The sequence below is a fragment of the Dermacentor andersoni genome, chromosome 7 (genome assembly GCF_023375885.2).
Source record: "Dermacentor andersoni chromosome 7, qqDerAnde1_hic_scaffold, whole genome shotgun sequence".
NCBI lineage: Eukaryota > Metazoa > Arthropoda > Arachnida > Ixodida > Ixodidae > Dermacentor > Dermacentor andersoni.
This window is the reverse complement of record NC_092820.1, coordinates 170040806-170063166: the sequence shown is the minus strand read 5'-3', so window position 1 is coordinate 170063166 and position 22361 is coordinate 170040806. Positions and strand designations below refer to the sequence as shown.

At 49.4% G+C, this 22361-nt stretch overlaps 1 protein-coding gene across 2 annotated transcripts in view; it reads right to left on the bottom strand.

Moving 5' to 3' along the window:
* Positions 1 to 1319: 1319 nt before the first annotated feature.
* The window catches only part of LOC129385276 (uncharacterized), a 610699-nt gene continuing 589657 nt past the window's right edge, over positions 1320 to 22361 (bottom strand). For both annotated transcript variants that reach the window (XM_072289404.1, XM_072289403.1), the window contains one exon: positions 1320 to 1534. Coding sequence is in view for 1 of the 2 variants with exons in the window: in XM_072289403.1 (XP_072145504.1) it covers positions 1465 to 1534 (70 nt within the window). In the remaining variant the exon portion in view is untranslated. The remainder of the gene's footprint in view (positions 1535 to 22361) is intronic.

The window sequence follows — 22361 nt, the reverse complement described above, 5'->3', positions numbered from 1 at the left end:
CGGGCCCAGCCACTATGCTTAAGAAGTACTCAAGAAAGTAACGAAGTTAGTTACAATAACGCTTGGGGTCAGAGAAAGTGCCAAAGATTGTCCCAGTAAGATTCAGTACACGTGGAACTAAGTGCGTCGGACAGCCGAGCTGCTTTTCGCTAACGGCATTACAACACCGGGCCCAGCCACTATGCTTAAAAAGTACCCAAGAAACTAACTAAATTACTTACAATAACGTTTGGGGTCAGATAATGCGCCATGGACTTGTCCCGGTAAGATTCAGTACACAAGAAACTAAGTACGTCACACGACCGAGCTGCTTTTCGCTAACGGCGTCACAAAAGCCGGGTGTGGCGACCGGGCCCAACAACTACCGAAATAAGTTACGATAATGTTGGGGCTCATAGGAAGCGTCACAAACATCTGCCAGTATATGTTGTTAACTCAAATTAACTACGCCAGGACGGCTGCAAAGAGCAAAATTGCTTGAAATGCGTCGCAGACTGTCAAACAATATTTCTCACCTTGCCGTAGTCCAATAGTGCCGTGGTGCCGTGTTGAAGCGCAGAAGGAACGCAAGAATACGCCGGGAGCTCAACAAACACGCTGCATCCAAAAGAGACGGGTCGCCGAACAGGCGTACTTCAAATGCGCAGCCGGCCACACTCGCTTCTGTGGCGTGTCTGGCGCATGACGCGCGTATCTGGCGCATCTGCACTCTTAAAAAAATTTACCCTCTTTGGGGCTGATCTTATCCCACAACGATAGTCGTCATCTGTCTTGCCCGCACTTCCTCTAACGCTGCGAGCCCAGTACTTCGAAGCCACGAACGGCTTGCGCGTTATCAGCGTGACATAGCATTCTCGACAGGAAAGTAGCGAGCGCCGAGTGTTCAAGGAAAACGTGCGACCATTTTAAGAGTGTAGCGTGCCGTTAGCTGTTGCTAGGTGACGCAAGAAAAATAAGTCGGAAAGTATAACTTCATTTATACGCAAAATTTTTTAGTTTTGGTGAAAAGAAAAAAAAAATAAGACGTCTGTAACTTCACCTTTTTTTTTCCGATGCTCGCGTCAGCTGCTGGATGAGGCGAGCACTAGGCGTGACGTGTTTTCTGTTACCAGTTTTCACTGAGTCTCTCCTCTCGTTGAATTTCTTGCTCTATGGCTTCACTTTAAAACAAAACTAAAATGGCACATTTGAAGTCTCATCGGACGAATACATCACACTCCCTTGGTATTAGAGTATGCGAACGAGTGGGCTGCAAGACCTCCTTTTGCGCAGCAGGGGATCGGTTTTGAAGCGCCACTGTTCGTTATGGACCAAGCAGCTTCTTTATGCTTGCGGCCTTCCAGCAAGCCTAATTTATTTTTACACCAGTCTATGTTCTTTGTTCAAATTATTCTGAGTGCTTAGCCTTCATTACCGCTAGCGCTGCGATGACGCAGCATCTTAGCAGATGCGGTAGTTGGCGAGTCAGTCGTCCGCTTCTTCCATGGCGTGTACCACTCGATGGACTGGCCCAGGCAGATGGCGCTGTAGAGGGCTGCAGATGGGGGCAGAGGGCGCCATGTTAGCCGCGTGGCCGTGGCAGTTATGTGACGGAGAAACATCGAAAGAAGCCACTTCTCTCACGAGAGGCAATCTGGAGTTTTCTACCTTGCCCTGTTTCTTGAAAGAAATTGTAACTAACCGTCCGTCCCGCAATTCCCACTTCACCAGGTTGCGCAAACCAAGCCTGCCTAAATCTCGAGAAAAAGAAAGGTATGATGCTGTGATGTGTGTAGTGCGCGACATGGTGCGGGGGTCAGAAAGGAAAGAAGCAGACGACAAGAAGTGCGCGCGCCGAGGCGAATTCCGTGCTGGAGAGAAAACAACGCCGAAGAGAGTCCGGAACGTGAACGCGCGGCACAAGAAAAGACAAAATAGCCAATCAATTAGGAGAAACCACGGAGCATCAAACAGCCAATTAGAAAACGACTAATCGGCCAGAGCGGAAGAAAAAGCGTGGTGCGCTGGCAGAAGGGGGAGACGCAGGGAGAGACGCCGGGAGAGTTCCAGGAAGCGACGCCAGGACAAGGTCCGCCACCGGACCGGGAGATGAAGACGGGCCGTCGGGTTCCGGACCCGAGCCACTAGGACTTCACCTGACGGGGGACTCCTGCCAAACCGTTCCTGTGCGTCGCCAGTCTACCCAAGCGTGCCGCCAGCTGCTCAAGGCCGGTGAGCTTCTGTGCCCGTGGGCAGGACGAGAGCAGTCGGGCTACGGGCCCGAGCTATACGCCCAGCTGCCCGGCCAGAACGCCGCCGCCGTCTGCTCGTGCCGCCAAGCCGCCTGCCTTCTATCTCCAAACCAGAGCAAGGGCGCTGCGGTTGCCCTGTCAACCATCCTACACCGCGACCTTTGGTGAGACCGGCGCAACTTCTCTATAGTCTTGTCGTCGCTTCTCGACATCGAGACTTTTGCGCCACTGCCATCGTGGTCAGCCCGGACTCGCGCACTAGTTAACGCCGTACTAGCCCTGAGTGTGTTCCTTACCTTGGTGTCTGAGTGTTTATTTTATGCTTTCTATTTATTTCTATTTCTATTTAGTTTAATTAAAAGCTTGTGTGTGTGTGTGTTTTTGAAACCAAGGGCTTTGTCCTCAAATAGGTTCTCGGAGCCTCCGCCTAAGAGAACCGACAGAACCTTTGAGTACAAGAACCTTGCATCACAAATTGGCGTCCGCGACGGCTTTGTCCTCAATTAGGTTCTCGGAGGCTCCACCTAAGAGAAACGTCAGAACCTTTGAGTACAACAACCTTGCCTCACAAATTGGCGTACTCAAAGGTTCTGACGGTTCTCTTAGGCGGAGCCTCCGAGAACCTAATTGAGGACAAAGCCGTTGGTTTCAAAAACACACACACAAACTTTTAATAAAACTAAATTGAAGTAGAAATAAATAGAAAGCATAAAATAAACACTCAAACACCGCGGTAAGGAACACACTCAGGGCTAGTATGGCGTTAACTAGTGCGCGAGTCCGGGCTGACCACAATGGCAGTGGCGCATAAGTCTCGATGTTGAGAAGCGGTGACACGACGACGAGAGAAGTTGCGCCGCTCTAACCCAAGGTCGGGATGTAGTATGGTTGACCGGGCAACCGGAGCGCCCTTGCTCTGGTTTGGAGATAGAAGGCAGGCGGCTTGGCGGCACGAGCAGACGGCGGCGGTGTTCCGGCCGGGAAGCTGGGCGTAGAACTCGGGCCCGTAGCCCGACTGCTCTCGTCCTGCCCATGGGCACAGAAGCTCGAACGCCAGCCTCGGGCAGCAGGCGGCACGAGTAGATGGCGGTGGTGTTCTGGCCGGGCAGCTGGGCGTAGAACTCGGGCCCGTAGGCCGAATGCTCTCGTAATGCCTACGGGCACAGAAGCTCGCCTGCCTTGGACAGCTGGCGGCACGCTCGGGTAGACTGGCGACGCACAGGAACGGGTTGGCAGGAGGCTCCGGTCGGGGAGGAGTGCTGGTGGCTCGGGTCCGGAACCCGACGGCCCATCTTCAACTCCCGGTCCGGTGGCCGACCTTCTCCTGGCGTCGCTTCCTGGAACTCTCCCGGCGTCTCTCCCTGCGTCTCCCCGTTCTGCCAGCGCACCACGCTTTTTCTTCCGCTCTGGCCGATTAGTCATTTTCTAATTGGCTGTTTGATGCTCCGTAGATTCTCCTAATTGGTTGGCATTTTCTTCTTGTTTTCTTTTCTTGCGCCGCGCGTTCACGTGCCGGACGCTCTTCGGCGTTGTCGTTTTCTCTCCAGCACGGAATTCGCCTCGGCGCGCGCACTCCTTGTCGTCTGCTTCTTTCCTTTCTGACCACCGCCCCATGTCGCGCACTACACACATCACAGATGCCTTCCACGTACGCTAGGTGTTTGACTCATTTGAGTAAAATGGCCATGGCCTCACCACGTATTTCAATGCCGCAATAACAGTAAAGACGGTATTATATTGGAGCGATGTTCTGCTGAAATTGAGGACGACGCAACGAGCCATGGAAAGAAGAATGATAAGTGTAACGTTAAGGGATAAGAAAAGAGCAGATTGGGTGAGGGAACAAACGCGGGTAAATGACATCTTAGTTGAAATCAAGAAAAAGAAATGGGCATGGGCAGGACATGTAATGAGGAGGGAAGATAACCGATGGTCATTAAGGGTTACGGACTGGATTCCAAGGGAAGGAAAGCGTAGTAGGGGGCGGCAGAAAGTTAGGTGGGCGGATGACATTAAGACGTTTGCAGGGACAACATGGCCACAATTAGTACATGACCGGGGTAGTTGGAGAAGTATGGGAGAGGCCTTTGCCCTGCAGTGGGCGTAACTAGGCTGATGATGATGATGATGATGATGTGCTAAATCCAAGCACTAACAATTTTGCACTAAAAAGTTCACTAAAGGGCAAGACAGAGATATTCGTGTTCTTACCATCACGAGTAATGAAATCATTGCTCGAAAACGACTCCAATTTTTTCTGGCTCAGCTTCATGTAAATAACAATTTAATAATTATGGGGTTTTACGTGCCAAAACCACTTTCTGATTATGAGGTACGCCGTAGTGGAGGACTCCGGAAATTTCGACCACCTGGGGTTCTTTAACGTGCGCCTAAATCTAAGCACACGGGTGTTTCCACATTTCGCCCCCATCGAAATGCGGCCGCCGTGGCCGGGATTCGATCCCGTGGCCTCGTACTCAGCAACCCAACACCATAGCCACGGAGCAACCACGGCGGGTGTAAATAACAAAGGATAGAGATGGACCGCATAGCGGAAACGAAAATTAAATGTAGCCGCCGCTGGTGCTCAGTTCGTTCGGCTGCTCATTAAGAGGTCTCGGGTTTCATTCCGATCTAGGGCAACGGCTTTCCATTTTTCCTTATAGGAATTAACGAAAATGCTACGTGTGATGACTGTGGTCGCGAAAGGGCCAGTTGACTAGTACTTCCAACTGTCCTCAATGCAGTATACAGGGACGATTGCTCGCAACTGTGCTAGATGGCATTGATCAAATACAACTACCGTAATAATTCATTTTTGGTATGCCTATCTGATGATATCTGATGAGTGGCTGAGGAGTTCTATAGAGATTTATACAGTACGAGTGGCACCCACGATGATAATGGAAGAGAGAATAATCTAGAGGAATTCGATATCCCAGAAGTAACGCCGGAAGAAGTAAAGAAAGCCTTGGGAGCTATGCAAAGGGGGAAGGCAGCTGGGGAGGATCAGGTAACAGCAGATTTGCTGAAGGATGGTGGGCAGATTGTTCTAGAAAAACTGGCCAGCCTCTATACGCAATGCCTCAAGACCTCGAGCGTACCGGAATCTTGGAAGAACGCTAACATAATCCTAATCCATAAGAAAGGCGACGCCAAAGACTTGAAAAATTATAGACCGATCAGCTTACTGTCCGTTGCCTACAAAGTATTTACTAAGGTAATTGCAAATAGAATCCGGAACACCTTAGACTTCCGTCAACCAAAGGACCAGGCAGGATTCCGTAAAGGCTACTCAACAATAGATCATATTCACACTATCAATCAGGTGATAGAGAAATGTGCGGAATATAACCAACCATTATATATAGCTTTCATTGATTACGAGAAAGCGTTTGATTCAGTCGAAACCTCAGCAGTCATGGAGGCATTGCGGAATCAGGGTGTAGACGAGCCGTATGTAAAAATACTGAAAGATATCTATAGCGGCTCCACAGCCACTGTACTCCTCCATAAAGAAAGCAACAAAATCCCAATAAAGAAAGGCGTCAGGCAGGGAGATACGATCTCTCCAATGCTATTCACAGCGTGTTTACAGGAGGTATTCAGAGACCTGGATTGGGAAGAATTGGGGATAAGAGTAAATGGAGAATACCTTAGTAACTTGCGCTTCGCTGATGATATTGCCTTGCTTAGTAACTCAGGGGACCAACTGCAATGCATGCTCACTGATCTGGAGAGGCAGAGCAGAAGGGTGGGACTAAAAATGAATCTGCAGAAAACTAAAGTAATGTTTAACAGTCTCGGAAGGGAACAGCAGTTTACGATAGGTAGCGAGGCACTGGAAGTGGTAAGAGAATACATCTACTTAGGACAGGTAGTGACTGCTGATCCAGATCATGAGAGTGAAATAATCAGAAGAATAAGAATGGGCTGGGGTGCGTTTGGCAGGCATTCGCAGATCATGAACAGCAGGTTGCCATTATCCCTCAAGAGAAAAGTGTATAACAGCTGTGTCTTACCAGTACTCACGTACGGGGCAGAAACCTGGAGGCTTACGAAAAGGGTTCTACTTAAATTGAGGACGACGCAACGAGCTATGGAAAGAAAAATGATAGGTGTAACGTTAAGGGATAAGAAAAGAGCAGATTGGGTGAGGGAACAAACGCGCGTTAATGACATCTTAGTTGAAATCAAGAAAAAGAAATGGGCATGGGCAGGACATGTAATGAGGAGGGAAGATAACCGATGGTCATTAAGGGTTACGGACTGGATTCCGAGGGAAGGGAAGCGTAGCAGGGGGCGACAGAAAGTTAGGTGGGCAGATGAGATTAGGAAGTTTGGAGGGTCAACATGGCCACAATTAGTACATGACCGGGGTAGTTGGAGAAGTATGGGAGAGGCCTTTGCCCTGCAGTGGGCGTAATCAGGCTGATGATGATGATGATGATGATGATCTGATGAACCGTTGCCCGGGGGGGGGGGGGGGGGGGGGGCGACGAAGGCATTCGTCTAATTCCTAACGCCAACACATCTGCACAAATGGCTTAGCCTGAACGGGTGGTCATTATAAACATGTGCTATGACCGTGTTCTGTGATCTCGAACCATCCCTATTGTAAAGCAACGGCTGTAATTGGGGGCCTGTGCTCTCTGTATATTTTGTTTTTATCTTTTTATTGGAATGCATTAGGTAATCGCGCAAACAACAAAGGACAAAGAAGGAAACACACAGGACAGGCGCGGTTTCCTTCTTTGTCCCTTGTTGTTTGCGCTGTTACATGATGCATTCAAATATCGACCACCAACTAGCCCGCCTATCCCTGTTGAATAATTATCTTTTTATACTGCCCCCTTCCTCGTCCCCTAGTGTAGGGTATTTTTCATCCCGGTGAACCTCCCTACGTTCCTCCTTTCATAACGGTGTTTCAAAACAAGACATTAATGGAATCGAAAAATTTAACTAAACACGCAATATTGGCCCTCTGTTGAATGAATATCGCAACGGAAAGACGATAACATTCAATGTAATGCTTGGCAATAAACTCTAGGGAAATAAAAAAATTTGACGGGACACCAAAGTTCGGAGCAGCTCATTGAAGAGCAATCCTTGAAAACTGTTGAGAGAGAGAGAGAAACAAAAAGGGAAAGGTGTGGAGGTCAACCAAGGACGTGCCGGGTTGGCTACGCTACACTTGGGGCACGGTCGCCACGCCTGGCGTTGTTACTCAGCCAAAAGTAGCTCGGCCGTGGTGACAGTTAGTTTGGTGTGTAGTGTATATCTCAAGGCATCTTCGACTGGCCGTTTCAGAGAGATCTAAACCATTCTAGAGCACTCTCGCGGGCGGCGTTGTCTTCGGCTGGTTGAAAGAGGGAGCGCGCCTTACATTCGGCTGGCTTTTTTTTTTTTTCGATTGCTCTCCGCCCCCTTCGAGCGCTCTGGAGCGCTCCGAGCCCTGTTGTCGAGCAGTCGTCGAGATTGAGAACATTTCCAGCAACGTCATCACAACACAGCGTCACCGCTGTTGTCGACGGTTCACCGTAACCTAGGCAACCTAGGCCACTGCATGCTGGCGTCTCAATGAGCGCTCGTCCCATCGGCGCGTTCGCCGGAGTTTTCGGCAGCGTTCACAGCTTTGGATAGGCGAAACATCGAACGTTGGCAGTAGTCACGTGGTTTCGCATCTGCCAGTTCCTCCTCGGAGAGTGACTCATACATTGGGATAGCGCGCTTGACCTCTGACTGCGAGTTCGAGGAACGCCGGCTCTGCCCGACTCTGTTTCGGATAGTAGAGACGACCAGTCGAAAATTGCATTTGTGAGACAAGTTTGTGATGCTTTCTGTGGCCCCGCAACATGTACCTTCTTTCGGTACTCACGCTTGTCGAAAACGCGACAAGCGATTCTGAAGAGGGATAACACGGCAGTCTGTTGCTTGCACCGGCAGGACGCGCAAAAGATAACGCTGAGAAGCTCAAAAACCAAGAACTCGAAAATTAGTCTTCTGAACGACTGAAAACAGGCTTTGCACCCACACATTTGCCTTGAGTGCGAGAAGAATTCTGCGAACGTATATAGCATGGTCTGGATGAGAGCCTGTGTTGTGGCCATGTCTGTGTATGTAGCGTACGATCGCGTCGGCTGATGGCATGTTGTTTTGGAAACGTGCAGTCCCTTGTGTTTTTGAGCGCTTTAAGTGCAGGAAACAATGCCCGGGAATGTAGGAATCCTTGGAAATTAAATGTTTTCGTCATACTTTGCTGTATTGTTTTGGATGACTCGGGTATTTTCTACGCCATGTATCTAAAAGCAAATTGCTTTTGTTTGTAATGCCGCCCATTCACCATATTCGTACGTTTCGCCTCTACACGCTGTATTCCTACTAGGTTTAAGTACCAAAATGGTACATGCTTGTAATTTACATTTCTTCAGCTGTAGCCGTCTGGTGGAGCTTCATACGGGAACTACTGCTGCTAACCTGGTACCACAATGGTGGATGAATGTCCAAAAAGCCTGGAGCGAGCATTTATATAGAGCGAAATCAACGTTTCCCCCTTTACAAGGCGTCTTGAGTCTACTTTATCAAATTGAATGTGGCACAGATTCGATGGAGGCTGGTAAACATCGTTCTAAATCATTTTTACTAAATAATAAAAGGATTCGCGCTAACAGCGCGCGTCGTTAAGCAGCAGAAGCAAAAAATTCAGTGCCCTTCTACTCTGTGCACAAGGATGACCAGTTGAATGTGGGCCCTTTAATGGCGAACCACCTCCACCACGGGTCGGCCCGGTGTTGCACTATCTTCGGAATCGGCCCACGCATGACAAATTGTTGGTCTATCTCAACGGAGACTAGGTCTACTAGAACCTAGCCATAAACAGCTTCCCTGTACAAAATGATAATAATAATAATAAAATTTCCTTAAAAAATGCCACGCCGATCAGCGCAGCTGACGTGACGCGTGCCAGCTAGCGTTCAAAACGCGCGCGCCGGAAACCGAAACCGCAAGTGTGGTTCGGGCGTTAATCCCACCTGCGTGGTGCGGGGCAGTCAATTCTGCGACTGGGCTCTTTGGGAGCGTTCGCTCTTGTTGAATGTCTTTCTCTATGGCGAAGCTTTTTTTCGCCAGGTATTGCTGATCATGGCTACTGCTGCTGGTGCTCCTGCTGTCTCGCTGAATAGCTCCCACACAATACAACACGCATACTGGGTATTTCAACGAACACTTCAAAAATTTGAAAAAAGAAATGCGCTCGGCGGATAGCACAATTCTAGTCCTTGAGCCGGTCTTACCTGAAGAGGCACAAAAATGGAAATGCATAATCAACTAATTAACAACAAATGACTAATTAAGTGTCTAACTAATTACCTTGTGACACATATTGAAGTTGCAAATTCTAGTCGGTAGTTCGCAAAGCGGATCCACTTGAAGCAAATTCTCAGGCTGACACCAGTTTCAAGATATTAATTCTCGAATTTTGAGAAGAAATGCAATGACGTTCCGGTTACTTTAGTGCTTCAATGCATAAAACCGCGTTTTGTTAGGAAAGTAAGTGGAACGACAGTGGATTCTTACCGAAGTTTGACGGCGTATATCTCGCAAATGGTGTCATCCACACAAATCTTTTGAAGCGAATATGCCTTGTAGCCTCACCTACTAGATAGAGATAAAAGAAATGAGAAAGACAAGCAGAATTTCCAAATTGCAACATGCACCACAAGTAATTAGCTAAAACCCGAATTAGGGAATTATTTTTAATTATTCCATTGTGCACTTCAATTATTTGTGCAAGTAATGTCCGCCTCTACGAGTAGACGACCTCATGGACTAGAGTTGTGCTATCTTCTACAGGTAATTTTTTTGTTAAATTTGAAAGTTTTCGTTAAAGCAAGTTGTATACTTAACCTGCTTACATATGGTCACCTGTATCACTACTGCACATTTGCCGATGGCCAGCTCTAGTCTATATGACATTTCGCAACAAAACAACAAAGGTTAATTAAATATCATCTGCTGCAATGAGATTCCCGAAAGCGGAGTTTTCTACGCCGTCTTCCTCGGGTTTCGGCACGTCTGCTAGGTCGGCTTGTCGGCGAGCAATGTAGGCTGATCACGGCGGCAGTGGGTGGCGTGGTGCAGGTATCTGCGTCTTGCCATCTTAGCTGGCAGGCGCCTAATCGATGCGCTACAAAACACGCTGCAGAAGATGAACACTTGTATAGCAAGTATTTATTTACTTCGGGAGAGTTTAGTTTCACGACTGTAGAGCAGGACATGTGTGGTGCGTCGGCGCATTTTTACTAAGCAGTGGTACATGCCTTATATTTGAGCTTTAAGTATCGATAGTGTTGGTAACATTCTAAGCGGCGCTTATTTTTCTAATGTGACATTTAGTGCTTCCATTCTTTGTTGTGTCGAAATATATATTTCCAGATACGGGTGTCTCGCTACAATCCTTGAATGTTAATCGGATTAACGTCGACATTCATCGTGAGATGTCTTCTGTCGGGGCGTTTTTTTTTATGTGTTTCTTTTGCCTTTGTGATTTTATGTTGCGTGTGATACGTGCACCGCGACTACTGAACCGGCCCCTTCGTTGGCGAGCTGGCTTGGCTTCACGGACCACGATGTAGACTGGCAACGCTTCGTTCACGAGCATAGAGTTTCGTACGAAGAGAGAGAGGGAGAGCAAGGAGAAGAAAGGCAGGGAGCACAACCAGACGAATACCCGGTTTGATGTACTCTACACTGGGGTTAGGGGAAAGGGAATAGATGGAGGAAAATAGGGCGACAGTGAGCACTAAGTGCGCGTGAGAGGATGCACAGGGATACTACAAACGGTTTCTTAAGCCGGTGCACTTCAAGTAGTGTACTAATAGTGCACGAATCGCTTTTCGTGCCAGTGGCGGGTGTGACCCCGGTCGGAGTATCTTTTACAAGAAGAACGGTCTTGAGTCCAGTCGGTTTGAAATTGTCCGCAGAGAGAGGTGCACGAAATTACGACACAATTCTGGCGCTGCTATGAAAATGATGCGAAACACATGCGTTCGTGTAATCTTAGTGACTGTTACTTCAGACGTTCTTGTGGCTTGATTTATACGCTTTATCGGCCTAAAGTTGAAAGCCGCCACGCTTTTGTGAAGGCAGTATTCAATAAGGCTCTACCCACAGGCATAACCATTGCGAAATACTGCATTTCTTTTATCTAATATTTAGTCTATTACGATCTGTCTGCAAAACCACAATGTCGTTCGAACCCAGGACGAAGAAGCTTAGGCGCCTTCCCAATGCTAGCTGAGCCCCCGGGTTTGCGGTTTCCCTAGACACGAGCACCAGAGTTCCCTCTAATAATTCTCGTGTGAAACTCTATGCTCACGAAGACATTCCCCGCATCACAATGCCTTGCTGCAAAGGAATCTGTGCTAGAATAGGGGACAAACCGACAAGCCGCTGTCACCTCACAAAGAGAATCGACGCCGCGTAAACACGCTCCTATAGGCAACGGCGCCAGGCGTCGGCGCGTCGTAAGACAGGCGAGCGCTTCTCTACGCCCGCCTACACGGACCCTGACGCTAGTGAAGGCCGCATCATTCGGCGTCTAGACGATGACGAAGGGGCGGTACAGTGGGGGGCGACAATCCTTATAAAAGGCGGCAGGATTCTTTTGACAGCCCGGTGACCACCTCGGTTTATGCCCACTCCCTGAAGCTCAGAACAGTATTCCACCCTTCAAAAGACGAACAGCTTCGCCAAAACCGCACGGAATGAAGCCACAATATGGAATGAGGCGTGTGTTCGCTCGTAGTGTCCCGGCAATGCGTCTGCCGACGAAGCCATTCAGCAGTGACGGAGAGGCGTTTTTTTACGGCGAAGCTGTATCTACAGCTACCCTCCGGCGGTGGTCGATGCCCGTCTGTCTACGCGTCGCGTCGACACCAAACAGTTTTCGCCGCCAATTTCTCGCGAACGCTCTGTAGCTCTGGATCTCATGCACGTATGTTGGAGAAAAAATTATACCGAAATTCGCTGTTAAGACGACTCTATCATTACGCCGAGTTTCATTTACTTGGCATAATTTGTTCACAGTGAAGTTGTGAACATTACAGAATTCCCGTCTGCTGTCAATACACCGCCGTCTACGGAGGGAGTGTGGTTATAGAAAACGGCTGTAACTCTTGTTTTATCGAAAGTATCCCGAAACAAATAATGTGACAATTAGAGGCTAAGACGACTCTAAAATTACGCCGAGTTTCATCTACTTTTTGCATGATTACGTAGTTCACAGTGAAGTTGTAAATATTGTGGAATTCCCGTCTGCTGTCAATACATGGATTCTGCGGGAGCAAAACGAACAGCCCCACGCTTTTCCGCTAGAACAAAACTTTAGTCCTACCAAGCTTTATTCAACTAAGTAACTAGGAAGTATGCTCAATCGCAAATTACAAACAAACGTGTTTTGTTGCGTGCACTCCTTTGACTGAGCCTCGGTCAACGCATATCGTCGCTCGCGTCAAGGCTCGGTTTAACGGCCACCTGCGTCCTATACACACTGTTAACACCAGTAAGCGTCGTTTGTTGTTATAATAATAATAATAATAATACCTAGGTATATATACACAGATCCGTCGACTGAGGTAAAACACATCACAGCTTCACTGCTCGTCCTTATTCGCAGAGTGGAAGGGCTGATCAATTTTTCTTCCTTATTTTTTATGGTAGGAGCGGCTACCACAAACACTGGCTGGTGTTTTGCATGGTTTCTGGCCTTCTAGAGGTGTCTACAGAAGTGTTATGCTGGACATTGCAAATATTTCTCCGAGCTTGCGTGCCGTTTTGCTTTTTATATGTAATAGCGCGACTTTGCTGTGCTTTATAAATTTGTCTTCACATATATCACACAGTACAGTTTATTTCATTATTATTTTTATTAACTGCGTGTATGCATACTCCTCGTTGTGCATGCGTTAGCCTGTATAAATCTGTTTGTGTCCACGTTACCGTGCCTTCCGAACGGATAATAAGAATTGCTCGAGAAATTCTCGTTTCGTAGCGTTGTTCACACACCCGAAGATGCCAGCAAGGATGAGAACATATATGTATATATATAAAAGCACAGATCCCACGCTTATGTAGAAATAGGTGGTAAGGTAATCTTCCTTTCATGTTTGTGGAAATCGTAAACAAAACGTCATTCAAACGTAACGCTAACTAAGGAAATGCTTGTACAAAATAACGAAAGTGGAATGACACTTTACCTTTTCTTTTTTTTTTTTTTTTGTAGACGCCTTCTTCAATTTTTCTCTTGCCGACTTTTTCTTAACCCCTCTGCAGCTGAACGCTCTTCCCTCAATAAATGCTCTGGTTTCATTTCATTTTCTTCACTTCTCTCTCCTAGCTCCTTCGATTCTCTGCAGTCATCTTCTCCAAATTTCTGTTGCCGACATTATAATTTTTCTATAGCATCCCTTAATAATTCTGCTGCCGATCTCTCTTATTGCATCTTGTCCTTGTCTTTTCAGGCATATACCCACTCGTGCATACTCTCTCTGGGGCATCGACCAAGAATGAGCCCACACCCAGTGCTCAATACAAACCACGTGCCTAGTTGCACGTACTGAGTGACCCAGGTTGTCTAGTCGGTAAGACAGCTCCTGCAAGTGGGAAAGGGTAGAGGCAACAAAAATTTCGTTTTAAGAAACCAATGTCAACCCTTATCGACAGTTATCAACCTTATAGGACTCGATCCCACACTTATCAACCCTTATCGATCGTTATCAACATTATCGCAATCATTCGGCTCCTTATTAACCTTTATCTCTTATCAATATCATAGGACGTGATCGCAACCTTATTCTACTTAATCCGACCCTTATCAACCCGTATCGGTTGCAATCCTTAAACCTTATAAGAATTGCTCTGATAATTGTAAGCCCTTATCTCTCTTTAGCACCTCATCCATCCGACTCGAACCATTATCAACCGTGATGTTACCTATATAGCCCCTCATCAGTCCTTATCAACCTTATCAGCTCACTGAATGCTTATCTGTTTGTGTTGCTCGACGCGAAGCGCATAAATCCTCAGAGATCGGTGGCGTTTCGGTCGGTGAGGGAATTCCCCAACGGAAGGCGCATCCCGCGACCACTGACAGACATTGGAGATATGACGTGTTTGACATTAAATTTTGGCAAAACGGGAATTTCGTCATGTCTAGAATGCTCTAAATAAGCTCTACATATGGTTCTAATGATAGCTGCTATTCCTTCATCCCTAAATTCTTCAACAAAGCCTTCATAGAAACAGTTCTCCTTTAGCATTTCTTTTGTACCGCTGGTACAACACATTCATATGGTTCAGATATTGACACGTGTACTTATCTTTATCGGGCAACCACGTTTCGCCGCTTAACAACTGTAATCGCACAGCGAGGGACGCGCCTGCATGTATCCGACGTTTCTGGAAAGTTATCGACGCTTCTATCCGCGTGTCTGTTGTCGCCGAACCTTGTGTTATCAGATTTCAATGCGTGACACGAATGGTGTAGAACTTTGTGGAAGACACGCGGGTCCCATCAGTTAATCTGGAACATTCGACGACTGATCTATAAAAGCCGACGCGCTTGACCCGCTAATCAGTTTTCCGACGATCGCCGACCGTGTTCGCCGCTATCGTTGTGCTATAAGTGTAGCCTGTTTTTGTGGGCACAGGTTCGCCCAATAAAAGCTAGTTTTGTATTCCACCGTATTGCTTCTTTCTTGACCGTCACTACCACGCGACATCTGGTGGAGGTGCTTTTCGTCCATGTACAGGACGCCCCCGACAAGCCGTGATCCCAGCCCAGACCACAAACAGAACACCAACGTAGTCCCGGACCACCGAGCAAGCCGCCGTCTTCAACAGCTGCCCCCGGAGCACGGACTTCTACCTGAGAAGACCAAGAAGATTGTGGCCAAGGCAACCACAATGGCAGCCCCAGCGTCCCCCATCGTGCTGCAGCAGCCCAGGGAACCACCAACGTTCCGCGGTTCCACATTTGAGGACCCGGAAACCTGGCTGGAAACGTATGAGAGGGTCGCTACGTTTAACAACTGGGCAAGCGACGACAAGCTACGACATGTCTATTTCGCATTGGAGGACGCCGCCAAGACGTGGTTCGAGAATCGAGAAGCCACCTTGACGACGTGGGACCTCTTCCGAAGCGGCTTCCTGCAAACATTTCAAAGCGTCGTGCGAAAAGAGCGAGCCCAAGCTCTACTGGAGACAAGAGCGCAGCTGCCGAATGAGACGATCGCGATTTTCACTGAGGAAATGAGCCGTCTGTTCTGCCACGCCGACCCAGAAATGTCCGAGGAGAAGAAAGTACGTCTACTGATGCGTGGTGTAAAGGAGGAACTTTTCGCCGGTATGGTAAGAAGCCCACCGAAGACCGTCGACGAGTTTCTTCGTGAGGCGACGAGCATCGAGACGACACTGGAATTGCGGAACCGGCAATTTGACCGACGCACCAAGCCAACAAGCTACTCCGGAATTCAATCACTGGCCACGGACGATTTATGCGAGACCATCAGGGCCATCGTGCGCGAAGAACTGCGCAAGGTCTTGCCATCGTCGCAGCCTCAAGTGGCCTCGATCGCCGACATCGTGAAAGAAGAGGTGCACCGATCGCTAGGAGTTCCTGAGGTGCAACCACAATTACCGCAGCCCCAGCCAGAAGCGATGACTTACGCCGCCGTCGCACGCCGTCAAGCTCCCCCTCCGCGACAACGCCAGGGCCCTGTAACGCCACAATTCCGTCGTCCACCGCCGCCGACGCCAGCACGCCCACCCGTCGCCCAGCGCACCTACGCGAGGAAGACGGACATTTGGCGCGCCCCCGACCACCGCCCGCTCTGCTACCACTGCGGCGAAGCCGGCCACGTGTACCGCCGATGCCCATACCGAGACCTGGGATTGCGAGGCTTCGCCGTGAACGCACAGCGCCCGAGGGAAGGTGAATGCCCTCGTGACATCGCCGACTACCTCGCCGCTACTCAGTGGAGCCCTCGACGACCGTCCCGTTCGCCGTCACCAGGCCGCTACCTGTCGCCGCAGCACCGACCATACACCGGCCCAGCCCGGGGCTGCTCTGCGAGCCCATACCCGGAAAACTAAAAGCAGCAACCGATGGAGGTGCGGTTGCTGTTCGTCGAACTGACGAAGATCCTCCGCCGCCGACGAAGACGACGAAGAAACCATCTCGACGACCTAATGACGACACGCCGCCGTCCCGACGAAGTCAGGAAGCCAAGACTACACCGACGAAAGACGACTTGACGAAGCGACGTTCTAGCTTCAGTTCAACACGACGCAGCCGTGATCCGACGCCACGACCTAACTGCAACGCCAGACAAAGAACCGCCGACCTTGACGTGCTTCTCGACGGCCACGCAGTCACTGCCTTAGTCGACACAGGGGCCGATTACTCCGTAATGAGTGGACACATCGCCGCCCAGTTGAAGAAAGTTAAGACTGTATGGGAGGGCCCCCAAATTCGGACCGCTGGAGGGCACCTCATTACGCCGACTGGAATCTGCACGGCAAGAATTACCATTCATGACCGGACTTACCCTGCCACCTTCGCTATCCTGCAACGGTGTTCACGAGACGTCATTCTCGGCATGGACTTCCTGAACCAACACGGCGCAATCATCGACCTGAAGTCGCAGTCAATAACGCTGTCGGAAGATCAAGCGATACCATCGAAGAGCCCTTGTAGTCACCACGCCTTGAGTGTGCTCGAAGATCAAGTGAGCATCCCGCCTCGCTCTAGCATCGTTATTTCGGTCGGCACCGAAGCACCCGCTGACGTAGAAGGCGTCATCGAAGGCGACCAACGTCTACTACTCGACCGTGAAATTTGCGTCGCAAGAGGGATCGCTCGACTGCATGGAGGAAACACGAGAGTGTTGCTGACAAACTTCAGCCAGGAGTTCAAGCACATCAACAAGGGCACGACGATCGCATTCATCGAGGAAATACAGGAAACCAGCGATGCCTTTGTCCTCTCGGATTCTGTTGCATCTACCCCGACGACCGCAGTTCCCGAGCCAGACTTCAACATAAATCCAAGTCTCCCCGTGATTAAGCAGCAACAGCTCAGAAGTCTGCTTCGACGATACAAAGACTGCTTTTCGACGTCATCAAGGATTCGACAAACACCAGTCGCAAAGCATCGCATAATCACCGAAGAGAGCGCTCGACCACTACGCCAGAGCCCTTACCGAGTTTCGACGCGAGAACGCGAAGCTATAAGACAACAAGTCGACGAAATGCTGCGCGACGACATCATCCAGCCGTCGAAAAGCCCGTGGGCGTCTCCAGTTGTTTTAGTGAAGAAAAAGGACTGAACCCTACGTTTCTGCGTCGATTATCGTCGACTGAACAAAATCACGAAGAAAGACGTATACCCCCTCCCACGGATAGACGACGCATTAGATCGGCTCTGCAATGCTAAATACTTCTCATCGATGGACCTCAAGTCTGGCTATTGGCGAATAGAAGTCGACGAAAGGGATCGCGAAAAGACCGCCTTCATCACGCCAGACGGCCTCTATGAATTCAAGGTTATGCCATTTGGACTGTGCTCGGCGCCTGCAACGTTCCAGCGCGTGATGGACACGGTTTTAGCAGGATTGAAGTGGCAGACCTGTCTTGTTTACTTGGATGACGTCGTCGTCTTCGCCGGAAATTTCGACGATCACCTTAAGCGGCTTGCGACAGTATTAGAGGCCATCAAGTCATCAGGGCTCACCCTGAAGCCGGAAAAGTGTCGCTTCGCTTACGATGAGCTTCTATTCCTAGGCCATGTCATCAACAAATCTGGAGTGCGCCCCGACCCGCAGAAGACAGCTGCCATCGCAAAGTTCCCGCAGCCAATGGACAAGAAGGCAGTGCGCAGATTCCTTGGCATGTGTGCTTACTATAGGCGCTTTGTCAAGGACTTTTCGCGCAACGCGGAGCCGCTAACACATCTAACGAAATCTGATGTCGAGTTCAATTGGGAAACGCCGCAGGCCGACGCATTTCAAGAACTCAAACGACGCATGCAGTCGCCGCCGGTACTTGCACACTTCGACGAGGACGCCGATACTGAAATCCACACTGACGCCAGTAGCCTAGGCCTCGGTGCCGTCTTAGTCCAGAGGAAAGAAGGACTTGAACGGGTGATATCGTATGCTAGCCGGTCGCTGTCAAAAGCGGAAAGCAATTATTCTACGACTGAAAAGGAATGCCTCGCCATCATTTGGGCTACAGCTAAATTCCGCCCTTACCTCTATGGCAGGCCAATCAAAGTCGTCAGCGACCACCACGCGTTGTGTTGGCTAGCTAACTTAAAGGACCCTTCAGGACGGCTGGCGCGGTGGAGCCTCAGACTACAAGAATATGACGTAACGGTAACATACAAGTCCGGAAGAAAACACTCCGACGCCGACTGCTTATCACGCGCCCCAATCGATCCCCCGCCGCAAGACGACGTGGACGACGACGCCTTCCTTGGGATAATAAGCGCGGAAGACTTCACTAAACAGCAACGAGCAGACCCAGAGCTAAAAGGCCTCGTCGAGTATTTGAAAGGGAACACCGACGTTGTCCCTAGGGCATTTAAGCGCGTGTTGTCTTCGTTCACGCTACGAAACAACCTGCTCGTGAAGAAGAACTTCTCACCAGTCCACGCCAGCTACCTTCTTGTGGTGCCGTCAGCGCTCCGTCCAGAAATACTGCACGCCCTACACGACGATCCAACCGCTAGGCACCTCGGATTCTCCCGGACGCTGTCGAGGATACAGGAAAAGTATTACTGGCCGCGTCTGATCGCCGACGTCGCCCGTTACGTCAAGACATGCAGAGACTGTCAACGACGGAAGACACCACCGACAAGGCCAGCAGGATTACTACAGCCGATCGAACCTCCTCGTCGACCATTCCAGCAGATTGGGATGGATTTGTTGGGGCCGTTTCCGATGTCAACATCCAGGAATAGGTGTATCATCGTGGCGACGGACTATCTCACCCGCTTTGCTGAAACCAAAGCTCTACCAAAAGGCAGCGCAGCCGAAGTGGCGAAATTTTTCGTCGAGAACATCCTGCTGCGACATGGTGCCCCAGAAGTCCTCATCACCGACAGAGGAACGGCTTTTACAGCAGAGCTCACCGAAGCCATTCTGCAGTACAGCCAGACGAGCCACAGGAGGACAACTGCCTATCATCCGCAGACGAATGGTCTCACGGAGCGCCTGAACAAGACCCTCGCCGACATGCTATCAATGTACGTCGACGTCGAGCACAAGACGTGGGACGCGGTCCTGCCGTATGTCACCTTCGCCTACAACACGGCGGTGCAAGAAACAACACAGATCACGCCATTCAAGTTGGTTTACGGCAGGAACCCGACGACGACGCTCGACGCCATGCTGCCGCACGTCACTGACGAGGAGAATCTTGACGTCGCTACCTATCTCCAGCGCGCCGAAGAAGCCCGACAGCTCGCCCGCCTACGGGTCAAGACCCAGCAGCGTACCGACAGCCGACACTACAACCTCCGACGACGCTTCGTCGAGTACCAGCCCGGCGACCGTGTTTGGGTATGGACCCCGATACGCCGGCGAGGACTCAGTGAGAAGCTGCTGCGACGCTATTTCGGACCCTACAAGGTCATCCGACGTATTGGCGCACTAGACTATGAGGTCGTGCCAGACCGCATTTCGCACTCACAGCGGCGCCGCGCACGATCTGAAGTGGTCCACGTGGTGCGCCTTAAACCATTTTACGGACGCTGATGAACTTCCTTAGTTTGTTGTTTTCTTTGCTACGAGTGCTTTTCTTTGTTACTTTCGTTTGTTAGCAGCATCGGGTCGATGCTTTTTAAGAGGGGGGTAATGACACGTGTACTTATCTTTATCGGGCAACCACGTTTCGCCGCTTAACAACTGTAATCGCACAGCGAGGGACGCGCCTGCATGTATCCGACGTTTCTGGAAAGTTATCGACGCTTCTATCCGCGTGTCTGTTGTCGCCGAACCTTGTGTTATCAGATTTCATCGCGTGACACGAATGGTGTAGAACTTTGTGGAAGACACGCGGGTCCCATCAGTTAATCTGGAACATTCGACGACTGATCTATAAAAGCCGACGCGCTTGACCCGCTAATCAGTTTTCCGACGATCGCCGACCGTGTTCGCCGCTATCGTTGTGCTATAAGTGTAGCCTGTTTTTGTGGGCACAGGTTCGCCCAATAAAAGCTAGTTTTGTATTCCACCGTATTGCTTCTTTCTTGACCGTCACTACCACGTGACAATATATTCAGCTACGGCAAGCGTGGTTTTCAGCATGAAAGGGAAAAAATGGTGTTTAGCCCAGTGGGTGAGATACCCGGCTTTTGAGCGTGGGCTCGCTGGTTCGAAACTCACCACCGCCAAGGCTCTTCCCTTGAAATTCAATCTGCTTTTCTCCTTTTTTCTTTCTTTCTTTCTTTTTGGAATGCCTCGTGTTACGTCTAATGGACGGACAGACCGACCAACGGACAGATTTCCTCGGTGAATCGCCTCAGAACGCTTCCGCATTAATATTCCCGCAGAACCCACCTCACGATAAATATCGACGTGAATTCGATTAACATTGAATCAACATAGGAATACACCTTATTTCTACCGCCGAAACGCGCTACATATGAGGAGCGTATGCTGCGGGAATGTTCAATGACGCTTCCCTCTGGACACGCGGCTCTACCTGGTGGAGCCACCGCTTGGCGCCTGTGTGAATATATATTCAGACAATGTTGTCTGAATATATATTCTACGCGGGTTTGATTTCACAAAGCACTAGAGAAATTAAAAAGCATTATTTTCACAGTGGCACATGCCCAGTGTCCCAAGTTGACATCGAAGAATGAATGATTTTTTTTTTCAGAATTTGCCGGGATGATGACTTCAGCAGCAGAGCTGCTGAGTTTTATCGAACCATCTGTGTAGACGTGTTGCCGGAATCTGTGCTCGCTGTGAATGTGTTCCAACGTTGCTTGCTTCAAAGCTTACAACGGCGCTACAACTTTCTTTTGTGATGCCTGGAATAGTCAATTGCACGTGCGGCCGGTGCTGACACCACAATAGGTCTGATGATCGTGTAGCAGACGTAAAAGAAAACGCAGTCATATAACCGAAGCTGCCACCGAAATGGCGCAATGCACCTAGAAGGGTGAGTACTTCTAAAAGCAGCTGCAGGTTCTGAGCCGACCTACGCACCCTTGCGCAAATTATGTAGACATACTAATAATAGAAGTTCCGGAATCGGCGGAACGCACCCAGTGATTGACGATAGAGGTTCAATGAAGAGCGGCACATACCCAGTGCCACATACTCAGTGACCCAACGTGCTCCTATGGTTGGTTTGGAGCCTGGTTCCCTCCACACAGCCGCCCGATGCTCTACCAATTAGACAATGGACTACCCGTGACCCAAGTTGGCGGGAAAAATGGTTAGATAGATAGATAGATAGATAGATAGATAGATAGATAGATAGATAGATAGATAGATAGATAGATAGATAGATAGATAGATAGATAGATAGATAGATACCAGAAAGGGCCTTAAGTATACTTAGGATTCTAATCGCAATAAAACCACGTATGCCTCAAACTACAACGACGCACAGGACAGAGGGTGAAGGAGGGGGATAAACGCCTCAGTGGGATGGTTGACTGTAAGTACAGCAACGAGACCCCGACCTGTTCACAGCTGTCTGTCGGTGGAGATAGCATTATACAGTGACAGATGGTATATAATACAGCTATGCGGCGTTAGCGGTAATTCTGCATCCTTGCATGTTATCGCCACCCGATAGAGCGCCGCTGTGAAAGAAAGTAAAAAAAAGACGCAGATAAGCAGGTTGCCCTTCTAGACTTTCCGAAAGCCAGTTCGAGATACGCTCACTCTTTACCAATCAGCTCGCGATTGCATGCAGCGAACCCCGCAGCCGATGTTCCTGAGCCTCACAACAATGATCTCAATTACGAAGCCTAACCTTTATATTACAGAGGACATGACACATAGCTGTTCCCCTGCAGCGAATTTCTTCTTTATCAGATGCCCCAGCAGC